General features: G+C 40.2%; 1 protein-coding gene across 1 annotated transcript in view; it reads left to right on the forward strand.

Annotated features, from left to right (window-relative positions):
- Positions 1–9,728, forward strand: part of LOC111150994 (MDM4, p53 regulator) — a 41,244-nt gene extending 31,516 nt beyond the window's left edge. Inside the window, exons 8-11 of the mRNA XM_022508676.1 lie at positions 1,670–1,830; positions 3,498–3,647; positions 5,488–5,568; positions 7,550–9,728. Of these exons, the coding sequence (XP_022364384.1) occupies positions 1,670–1,830; positions 3,498–3,647; positions 5,488–5,568; positions 7,550–8,125 (968 nt within the window). The 3' untranslated portion in view covers positions 8,126–9,728. The remainder of the gene's footprint in view (positions 1–1,669; positions 1,831–3,497; positions 3,648–5,487; positions 5,569–7,549) is intronic.
- Positions 9,729–11,893: the final 2,165 nt, after the last annotated feature.

Raw genomic sequence — 11,893 nt, forward strand, 5'->3', positions numbered from 1 at the left:
TATTCAAGCCTTTTATGACATGATAGTTTCTAGTTTAGGTACTGGCTCATACTTGGAGCAATGGCAGGTTAGACCTCTAGCAACATCCCAGAACGTGATGCTGCTCTAATTGTTTAAAATGTTAAAAATTGAATCCATTTATCATACAACCGAATTTTGAGCTACCTAGTCACCTGGGAGCTTATTCCTGTCTGTATGGTTTTAAGTGTGTAATTTTTTCTTTAAATGTAGGTCTTTGGTTACTTGCTACTCAAAAGGCTATTTGAAATGTAAGAATAGCCGATTTAAGAGACTGTTTGTAGTTTGTGCTGTAAATTTTGAGAATAATGAGCTTAATATTTTCAGAAAAGTCTGTAGGTAGAAAGGTCAGACTTTGTGTATATGGAAAGGATATTTCTCTTGCCCTTATGGGATGTTTGAGAGCTTGAAGAGACGAGGATAAATTTAATATGGCATCATCTCAGGAATTTGGGTTTTGATTATCTAGTAATGAGTAAGTAAAAAGCTAAGTTTCTCCCTGAAGTTAATGGGCAGGGTTCAACATAATTTGTAAGTAGATAAGGTAATCCTTTGTTCTGACAGGGACCAATTTATTACAAGTTTTCAAGCACGGGCACCTCAACACATTTTAACACCCATGGTTGCTATGGAAATGGCTGGTGCACTGGGAAGAGGTAGAGGAGAGTGAGAAAGTAGGAACAGAGGAGAGCACAACAAATAAAGATTGGATGATGGGATGTTGTGGTAGCAACAAATTTATGTTAGTAACCACCTCGAATGTCACTGGGATGTACAACACGAGATCTTTTACTTGGAATATGTGGCCCCTTCTTAAGTTTGGGGTTTGCGATATTTCTAGATCTTAGATAACCCCAAAAGAGCCCATTGATCCAGAAAGGACATTAGTGTTTTATAATGGTTTTTAGCCATCCGAACATGAACTCGTGAGAAACATCCCTAAATATGTAGCAGTGAGACGGCCTTGACAACCTTGTGAGTGCCCATTTGGTCTGGACTGCCTGGCTTCTGTCTTTAGGTTCGGCCGCTCTGCTACCACTGTTGCAGTCCATGGATCAAGCCACCATCAGGCATCATGTACTAGAGCACATCTCTCTTTGGTCATTGCCGTGCTCTGAATGTTTAACATGGCGCTAAATAACCATTTTGAAATCCTCCTAGAACAGTGTCATTGTTTGGGTGTTTTCGGAGTTAAGATTTCTTTCTTTTTTTTTTTTTTTAAGATTTTATTTATTTATTTGACAGAGAGAAATCACAAGTAGGCAGAGAGGGAGGCAGAGAGAGAGAGGAGGAAGCAGGCTCCCTGTCAAGCAGAGAGCCCGATGCGGGACTCAATTCCAGGACCCTGAGATCATGACCTGAGCCGAAGGCAGAGGCTTAACCCACTGAGCCACCCAGGCGCCCCAGAGTTTAGATTTCTTGATAAATGATCATCTGCTTCCAGTGTCATTACTTGTTATTGAACGACACCCGAATTTGAGAGAAGGTCCGGGCTCTGTGACTGCAATATTTGATTTCTGTTTCTTTCAATATATTGGCTGTAGAAATTTCTTTTGACCTGTCTTGTAAAGAGATTATAAGTGTTACAAAGCGAGTTTTGATTCTTAGTGTTGTGTACGTAGTTACTCTCCTTTCCGTTTGACCGCTGTAGATGAAGACTTCATAAAAAACTTAACCCAAGATGAGACATCTAAGCTGGACCTTGGGTTTGAGGAGTGGGATGTAGCTGGGCTGCCTTGGTGGTTTTTAGGAAACCTGAGGAGCAACTATACACCTAGAAGTAATGGCTCGACTGATTTACAGACAAATCAGGTAAATGTCACATCGGAAGAGTAACTTTCTGTTTTTTTTTGTTTTTTTTTTTTAAAGATTTTATTTATTTATTTATTTGACAGAGAGACAGAGAGAGAGGGAACACAACTAGGGGGAGTGGGAGAGGGAGGAGGAAACTTCTTGCTGAGCAGGGAGCCCGATGTGGAACTCCCATCCCACGACCCTGGGATCATGACCCGAGCTGAAGGCAGACGCCCAATGACTGAGTCACCCAGGCGCCCCCGTTTTGTTTTTGAAAGAGTAACATTCTTGGTTACTCTTCACCACACATTGCATTCTATAAGAATTCTCATTCAGTGCCATCTGTGTGCATCCGCTGCTCAAATCTGTATCCACAGCCCTGACCTCTTCCCTAAATGCCCAGCTTCTGTGCTCAGCTGCCTACTCACCACCTCCGCTTAGATGATCAGACATTGAATGTGTTCAAACCAGAGCTCTGGGTTTTATTTTTCATTTTTTCTAAACATTCCTGTACAGCCTTTCCTTTTCCATGAATCTCCCTTCTATCCAGTCCTTCCAGCCAAATCCAAAGGGATGGTATCAATTTCTTTCTCTGTCATATGCCACATTCGGGTTTTCAGCTCTTTATCCAAAACATATCCAGACTCTTAACGACTTTTATTACTTATAGTGTGGTACCCTAATTCAAACCATAAGTGTTCTGTTCCTTTGTCTTACTTACCGTCTCTTTTTCACTTCTCACTTCGAAAACCTGTTATTCTATTTTGTTTATGTGTCTCTTGCCTTTTTACCCCTACTGAAATGTAAATCCGGGGCTTTCTCATTATTCATCACTCTATTACCTAGTACCTAGAACAGTATCTGACACGTAATAGGAGTTCAGGGAGTATTTTACTCAGTAAATGAATGGATATAAAATAGTGGCAAAACAGTAAGTTTTCTCTTAGGAATAGTGCAGAAAAGCAGGTCGTAAAATATCCATAGACGAATTCGAAAGAAAGTCATATTTAAAGTCATTTAAGAATTCAGAAAGAGTCAGGACAGGAGATTTTAGTTACCATCAGTATTTCTTATATTTCAATAAACATTATTATTTTTAAAGATTTTATTTATTTCGAGAGAGCAAATGAGCGGAGGGAGAGGGAGAGAGCAGTCTCAAGCAGACTCTGTGCTGAGTGCAGAACCAGACGTGGGGCTCAGTCTCATGATCTTGAGATCATGTGCTGAGCCAAAATCCAGAGTTGGATGCTTAACTGACTGAGCCACCCAGGCATCCCTCAGTAAACGTTATTTGACCATAAAGGAAGTAATATATTATAGTTAATAGAATTGTTTTCTAGGTTCTCAGAGTGCCACCTTTGGAAAGGAAATTTTAGGGAATGGATTCTGTTTAGTTAAGCAACTATGAGTCTTTAGCTTTTAAACTTTCGGTACTGTTTCTTAGGTGTTCTACCCGATTTACTGTTAAAATAGAAAATTTCTTGCCAGGCTCCCTATATCCACTCATTAGTTCATATGTAGTAGGTGCCAAGTAGACATCTGTTGAATGAATAGGTATCCACCGAAGAAAGGCTAGCTGTTCTTTGGAGGTGTGTGAAGATAGAGTTTTGGGTTCATTTCTGTTGGTTCAATGTCACCGATAAGCCTCCGACTACAAAAACTCACATTTTGTTTTTTTCTACTAGGATATAGGTACTGCCATTGTTTCAGACACCACAGATGACTTGTGGTTTTTGAATGAGTCTGTATCAGAGCAGTTTGGTGTGGGAATAAAAGTTGAAGCTGCAGACACTGAAGAAACAAGTGAAGAAGTAGGGAAAGTGAGAGACAAAAGGGTATGTTTGGAAAATTTCACGTTGGTTGTATTTATGTGCACATAGTATAATCTGTTCAGATCTGGTGTCCTGTCCCTTGGTACCACAGATGAGTCCCATAATCCCCCCTTTTTATTTTCTAATGTTTTCCTCTATTCGGTTTTCAGGTTCATATTACATTAACCAACACTCTCTTAAAAATAGGATAGGACTGCATGGGTAAAACTCCTTCCTTAGAAGCAAGAAGCTGCCCTTTTCTCCTTGTCTAATCTCTCACTGTGGATTTTTTGCTTTTGGAGACCTTGCTTTGCTAACAAGGCAAAGTTCTAAGTGGCCATGGAAGCCTGCAGGGAAAAAATTCTTACTTTTTGGATGTCTCAGTGTCTTCCACAGTCATTCATATCTAAATGAAGTAGGTAGGTGGGCTCTTCTTACATAGTTGGAGTTTAAATAAGAGGGAAGAGAGAGAGTTAGAACTCTGAATACACACAGTGTGAGCACCCCAAGAGTCATAAAAGCATGTGTTCGAGTCTCAAAGGAGATTGGACTGCAGATCCAATGCCTGACCCTGACAAAATTCTCAGTAAACATCTATTGAGTAAATATAACAAAACACAGATCTAAACAGAGTCATCTTTTTAATTTGAGGGACTTTCATAATAATTTGGATTCCTGAAGGATATCCTGGTATGTTATAGGCAGATCGATGCTTGGGTCCTGCTAGACTAGTTGTATGCGTAGCATCAGAAGGGACTGTAAGTGGCTGGAATGAAGACAAAGGTGACATTTGGAAACTTCCATTGAGAGACACAGAACTTAAAATACTTGAACTTGTGTGAGAAAGTTGCCATAAGGAGGTTCCTAATTATATCATAATTGATTTTATTCCATTTACTAGATCATAAAATAGGGTTTTAATTTTTAAAATTTTATTTTATTTTTTAAAAGATTTTATTTATTTGACAGAGAGACAACAAGAGAGGGGAACACAAGCAGGGGGAGTGGGAGAGGGAGAAGCAGGCTTCCTGTTGAGCAAGGAGCCCGATGTGAAGCTCAAACCCAGGACTCTGGGATCATGACCTGAGCTGAAGGCAGACACTTAATGACTGAGCCACCCAGGTGCCCCAATTTTTAGAATTTTCAGTTCTGAATTTGAAAATTTAGAGGACACTTCCCACATTTCTTGACTTTCTTTTTCCTGGTCCATGGGCATTTTTTTTTTTTTTTAAGATTTTTTATTAATTAGAGCAAGAGAGAGCACAGCAGGGTGAGGGGCAGAGGGAGAAGCAGGCTCCCCACGGAGCAGGGAGCCCGATGCAGAGCTCGATCCCAGGACTCTGGGATCATGACCTGAGCCAAAGGCAGACGTTTAACTGACTGAGCCATGCAGCTGCCCCAATGGGCATGTTTTTATAGGACAATCAGAGTGCACATAACTAGTTATACTTTTGAATACGAAATTTACTTTTCATAAGCTACTTTTTCATTCTTCACATCTCAGTTCCTTATTTTATGTAGTGCTTTTCACTTCATTTTCTCTGCCTAAATTTCCAAGCTTAAAAATTTTCATGTTTAATGATTTGTAGCTTTTCTGCTCTGATCCTATTTATTTTCATTAAGGTCATACATTTGGGTGCCCTCTTGTATTTGGTGGCCCTTCTGGGCACTTTCCAGTAATTTCTTCTACTGAGCTGCCTGCTGGGCATGCACAGAGTCGTAGTAAGCCGTTTTCTTTTCAAGTGGTAGTGATGGAGGCAGAATGTGAGCTTTAAATCAAAGCTCTTCTGTCTCTCTTGTTTTTAGATTATAACCTCATCTAAACTAGGTAAACCTTACTAATGAGATGTCTTTGCTCTCGCAGGTGATTGAAGCAGGAAAAAATGATGACCTTGAGGACTCTAAGTCCCTAAGTGATGATACTGATGTAGAAGTTACCTCTGAGGTATGAGTAAGCTAGTAAAAAAGCTGTTTCCCAGCACCTGTGGCTTCCAGTATGAACGTTCAGCAGTGCCCTTGTGTTGAAGAAGGCCATTTCCCCCATTTCTGTCTTGCCTTCCTTGGTGTTAAGACATGTTGGCTTCTTTATATCTTGTTAGAGGTTTTTATTGCAATTTGGAGAAGAGGAGGATGAGTTGACCTAATCCTCTCCCCAACTTGAAAGGGGTGATTTAAATGCCCGTCTGTGTGCCTTTCTTCCTGCTAATAAAATTCTTTGGATACGATGCAATGGATACACAGGAGTTATTTAAAATACTCCTACACTACTTTACCCATTAAACAGCCCTCCATAATCCTAAAGCTAGACCTGTAAGCTATCTCAAATTCCTTGTCAAGAATAAAGATCGCATTTTCACTGCTTTCTTAAAAACAAACCAGTGGGAAATGACCCAGTTTCCACCTAGGTTTACATTAACAAGGGCTAGTAAATGCAGATAAGAGTATTAAGCTGTTAGGTATTAGGTGTGGATTTGTCACCAAATGTGACAGCCGAGGTGTAGACTCAGACATAGTTTTGCTTTTCTCTTTTCATGCTAGATCCCCATTTTTCTTCCAGTGCTACACTCAGCTCACCTGCTTGGAAGAAGGGTGATGGGGGAAGGAGAGGGGAGGGGATTTCATAGTTTGCTGCTTGGGGATAGAATAGTTGGAGGTTGTCTCTGGTCTTGAGGTTCCTGCACCTCCCAGCCTGCCACTGTTGACCATTATGATAATGCATTGCAAATTATCTGTCTGTGCGTAGCTGAGTAATAAAGTGGAATATATTGGTCCATTAAGTGTTCTTGACCATAATACAAATAGCAGAGATAAATGTTCCATCTTAATCAGACTTCTGTGGCTGCTTGGGCCCAGAAAACCTATTAAGCAAATAGACTGTATTTCATCAAATCAAAGATGCCATTTAATTTAATAAGCCCTATTATTTTATGTACTACTAAAGAAAGAGTGATACCAATTAGATTATGACGCACCATCAGTTATGAATTCTAAGTGTCTGTGAAGTCCCTCTGAGATTCTGTATAGCATTTTAGATGAGATCTGAGGATCTTAAACTGGCAAGAATGTTTTGACGCTCTCTGAAGACCACCCAGTTTAACAAATGGTCATGTCCCTGCCTCTTGGCTTAGGCAGTTGAATTATGCCTTCTAAAAGTGAAGCGTGCAGCCTTCATTCTGAAAGTAATCAAGATTGCCTGTGTCAAATCATTGATCCTGTCAAAGCCAGGCAATTACCCACATTAAATACTCTTGACTTGTTCCAGGTAGCTACCTTTGCATTAAGCAAGGCATTTAAAATACTGAACTCTAGTATCTTCTAATTTGAATATGGAGAAGTAGGAAAAAAGTTACCAGCATTCAAGGATGAGAACATTCATTTTTCAGAGGGTAGGGTTTAGGCATAGAGTAAACGACCTCTAATCCTGAGACCAGGGAGAGAGCATGAGTGATACAGTAATTTTCAAACCTCATTTTAATTTAAGCTTCCTTTTTGCCAGATTTTATAACATTTCTTAATTGGTGGGAAGGAATACAAGTGTTATTTTTTCTTCATTCTTAGCCTCTTGCTCAATAAAAGAGTAAGTTGTACAATGAGAAATGAACTTAAAAGAAGGCAGCAGGGAAAACCAAGCAATGTAAACTCCACCCAGACTAGATAGAATGCCAAAATAATGAATTGACTTTCTTAAAGATAGCTATATCAAATTCTGACTTGAAATGCCAATTGCGTCACCATCATCGCAAAACTTCTGCAGACTTTCTTACGTGTGGATGTGGAATGTGTTCCGATGTGAGGCTAGACCGCTCACGTGGAATGTCTCCCTGGCTTGGTGAGATGATGAGATGTGGCCCACTCTCCCACTCCCTTTCTCTGAACTGCATGTCCGCTACTGCGTGAGTATTAATTGGCTGTACTTGCCGTTGTAGGATGAGTGGCAGTGTACTGAGTGCAAGAAATTTAATTCTCCAAGCAAGAGGTACTGTTTTCGTTGCTGGGCGTTGAGGAAGGATTGGTATTCGGATTGTTCTAAGTTAACCCATTCTCTCTCCACGTCTGATATCACTGCCATACCTGAAAAGAAGGAAAATGAAGGAATTGATGTCCCCGATTGCCGGAGAACCATATCAGCTCCGGTTGTGAGACCTAAAGATGTATGTACAAAGGAAGAAAAAAAACCCAGACTTTTTGATCCTTGCAACTCGGTGGAATTCTTGGATTTGGCCCACAGTTCTGAAAGCCAAGAAACAATATCAAGCATGGGAGAGCAATCCGATAACCTTTTTGAACAGAGAACAGATACAGAAAACATGGAGGATTGCCGGAATCTCTTGAAGCCATGTAGTCTGTGTGAGAAGAGACCACGAGACGGGAACATTATTCATGGGAGGACAGGGCATCTTGTCACTTGTTTTCACTGTGCCAGAAGATTAAAGAAGGCTGGGGCTTCCTGCCCTATATGCAAGAAAGAGATTCAGTTGGTTATTAAGGTTTTCATAGCGTAGCTGACTTAGTGAATTGGAGAGAAATATTAACAGGGCCAGGTGTGTATCAGAATGCCAGTATTGAGCATCTCTACCTAGCATAACCCTCTATATCTATTTATTTATGTAAACATCTCTGTGTCACATTTTTGCTTCTATACGTAGAGCGAATTTGACAGTTCTTTAGAACTAGATTATCAATTTGGGGGACGGACTCCCAATAACATGAAAAGATATGTTAACCACTTCATTCTCTCTCTAAAGATGAAGATCTGGGAGAAGCAACTGCCAGTACAAACAAAAGTACTTTAATTCATTCACTTACTGAGTTACTTGAAGATTTACTCTTCCTTCAGTTAATTTTATTCCCTAGCCTTTTTTTTTCTCTTAGGGAATGGTTTTAGGCACCCAGATCCAAGGTGGCTGTTAGAAAAGTATTAGAGCTAACAGTGAAAAAAAAAAAATCCAAACAAGTAATTTGATTAGTCCAGTTGTGAAGTGCTGTAAATTGCTTTATGGTTGTGATCAGTCCACGCAGTTTGGATAAGTCCAAAGAAAAGTCTTGAAAAAGAAGAGATTTATCCCATGTGTGCCTAGAACACTGAGCATTTTTGCTAACATATCCCTGAAAGAATTTTGAAAAGCTGTATGTAACCTTTTGCACATTTTACACCTTAGGATATGATTAGCAAACAGAGTGTTCCCTTCTGGTGAGTTGTGGACACCTGAGTACCCACCCTAAAACAAGCTACTCCAAGGGGACGGTTTCTGTCCCTTGTAACCCTTCCCACCCAGTTTCTCCTCCATTTCATGGCTTTCATTCTAGGGTAGTTTTCCTTTTGCACATGTTTAATGTGACATCTAAATTTTAAAAATAAATTTAAGTACTTAACAAAGGATACCCTATCCAGTATATTGTATATGTGCCTTAAAAATATTTTTCTCAAAGTCTTGGAGTTGTAGATTTAGCTGATTGAATTTATAGGAAAAGTCCTGTTATATAAAGTAGCAAAGCCTGCTCTCATTTTAAAACTCACCAGCCAAATCAGATTCCATTTTCAGTCAGAAAATGTTTGACTTTAATTCAAATAAAAGCATTAACACATTTCTGGCACAACCTTCTCAATTACAGTTCTAAGATAGATGAGGTACAGAGTTTTTAATCTAAGCTCTCTTTGCTTTACTCTGTCCTCATTGTCCCTTAAAAATTCTCTGGCTTTTTTTTTTTTCTTATTGTTGTTCTTTTGTTTGATGCCTCTAGGTTTTTTACAGTCTGAGGCAATGCCCAGTAGTAAGATTCTAGGTGGGTGTGAGTCAGCCTTTCTTTTGGAAATACAGAGTATGGCAGTTGTGAAAATGAAAATAATTAAAAATGTTAGGTCTGAAGGAGCGTTATATGAGCCCATAAATCTTGGGGCAATGCATATGGAAATTGAAGATCTTTAAGCTGATGTTCTTATATATATATCCCTGTCTGCCTTCCCCATTGAAAAAATCTCGATGTATGCCCAGGGGTTTGCATACGAGATTTTGAAGACCATAGCGTACTGGAATCAACAAATTTATGGATCATAAAAATCACCTGGGTTGCTTGTTAAGAAAAACCCAAAAAAAAAAAAAAAAAGGAAAAAGAAAAAAAAAACTGAATTCAAACAGTAGCACCGTTTCCCCTCCACGAAGGGGTTTCTTTCCATTTGAGCGTGTGTTCTGGAAGCTAAGGTTAAGTGGTCCACAGACCACACTTTGGGAAGCCCTGCCCTAGAAAAGGGTTTTCCCAGTTACAAGAAGTACAACAAAGGTCGCTTTCAGCATCTTATTTGATTTCTTGAGGGGGAGTTTTGTTAAAAGTTCTAGAAGTTTAAAACTAGAATGCACTCTTAAACCCAGCCCCTTTTATTTTGCACTTGAGGCTAAAAGGTTAAACGACAGCCGAGAGTCCAAGCTAGTGATGCCTCTGTTACTAGAACCCAAGTCACTTGTAGTTAAGTCCCAAAACCATGCTCACTTTCTTCTCATTATTTGTTAAAATATTTGAAGGGTGATGCTTGTGGAATTCGGATTCAGGGTGCTAATCATTGAAATCTTGCAGAATATGACTTGCAGTCAAAGTAAGACTTCCTTATTAACACTTTCTTCCTAAAGAGAAAAGGCCAATTAAATACCAACCTTTCTTTCTTTTTTTAAGTTAACATATACTGTATTATTTGCCCCAGGAAATGTCAGTCTTTCTTCTATATTCAGATAAGTTACTCCTCCCACAGGGAGAGGACAGATGAAGGTGCAGAGGAACCTGAACCCCTTTCTCCAGTATTGTTCCTTTTCAGGGAAGGAAGCCTAGGTCTCTTGCTCTCTCTAAGTATCAGGGACAAGGGTTTTCCCCTGGAAGCAGAATGGGTCCTTGGACCGCATTGTTTTGTTAGGCCATAGTGCATGAACAAGTTAAATGTCTGTCTTCCCTATGTTCTCCCTAGTGCTCCTCTCTTCAGAACAGTGTGATGGCCCTCAATTTCGTCTGATTTTTGCCAGTTAGGAGCTTTTGCAGGTAATGACCTAAAAGAGGGACGGAGAGAGTAGGGGGTGTGCACTTGCGCCCTCTGATTCTTCTTACATAAAGCTGCAGGTTGGTTTTTTTTTTTTTTAGAAAACTTAAGAAAAAATTTTAAAAATTTTATTTGCCTCTGTAGATACTTGATGCTCATTTTGGCACACCCTCGCCTGTCACAGGACCCTCTTCTGCTACTCAGCTTTCCTTCTTCTCCCCCTTGCTCACCCGAGTTTTTTACTGTTCCTGTTACCACTAAATTCTTAGGAGATCCCAAGCTGCGTGTTTGAGCTGCGCATTTAGAATAAACCAATACTTGGGTTTACTGTCCCTCTAGCAAGAGCCCTGTGAGTGACTACAGCTGTTACAGAGAAAGAGCTGATAGTCCTTTGCTTATCTGAGGCCCAGGCCAGGCTGCCGCTGCCGGAGCACATTGTTTTCCTTCACCCAGAATCCTTCCTTCGTGTCTCCTGGGAGTGTAGGACAGCAAGGAGGATTCTGCATTTCTTGCAGTAGAATGGGTCGAGGATCCTACAAAGAGCCAAATAGTGCTATCAGAGCAATTCTTAACCCGCAAGAGACTTTATATCATCTTGATTCCTCTTTGATTTTGTTCTTTTTCAAGGCCACTGCGGTACAGATGTATTTTACTCACTGCCATGAAAGTAACCTGTGATTTGTATGAAGTCTTCATGATAAACTCTTGCTTTCTCTACACTACCGTTACCTTTTAGTCGTAGTCAGAGTGAACCAGGGCTCTGGTTTCTGGAGACAGTGCTAGTTTGCCCCTCTTCTCCAGCGGCCCGTCTGATCTGTCTCCTTTTCTCTTTCATTCTCAGCTGCTTGAGTTGAAATCTTGATTGTGAGGAAAGGCTCCGTTCAAATAGGTACCCGAAGAGTTGACTGCTTCTGCTGTATCATGCTGTAGACTTAGGATTAAGGAGATCATCCCACATTAGTGCTAGATTCTTTACTTTCTTTCTTTCTTTTTTTTTAAAGTAATCTCAATGCTCAACGAGGGGTTTGAGTTCAGGAGTCGTACACTCTACACTGACTGAGCCAGCCAGGTGCCCCAGTGCGCAATTTCTTTTTTTTTTTTTTTTTTTTTAAAGATTTTATTTATTTATTTGAGAGACAGAGATCACAAGTAGGCAGAGAGGCAGGCAGAGAGAGAAAGGGAAGCAGGCTCTCCATTGAGCAGAGAGCCCGATGCGGGGCTCGATCCCAGGACCCTGGGATCATGACCC

This window comes from Enhydra lutris, unplaced genomic scaffold (assembly GCF_002288905.1).
Source record: "Enhydra lutris kenyoni isolate GAN:26980312 unplaced genomic scaffold, ASM228890v2 scaffoldscaffold25, whole genome shotgun sequence".
NCBI lineage: Eukaryota > Metazoa > Chordata > Mammalia > Carnivora > Mustelidae > Enhydra > Enhydra lutris.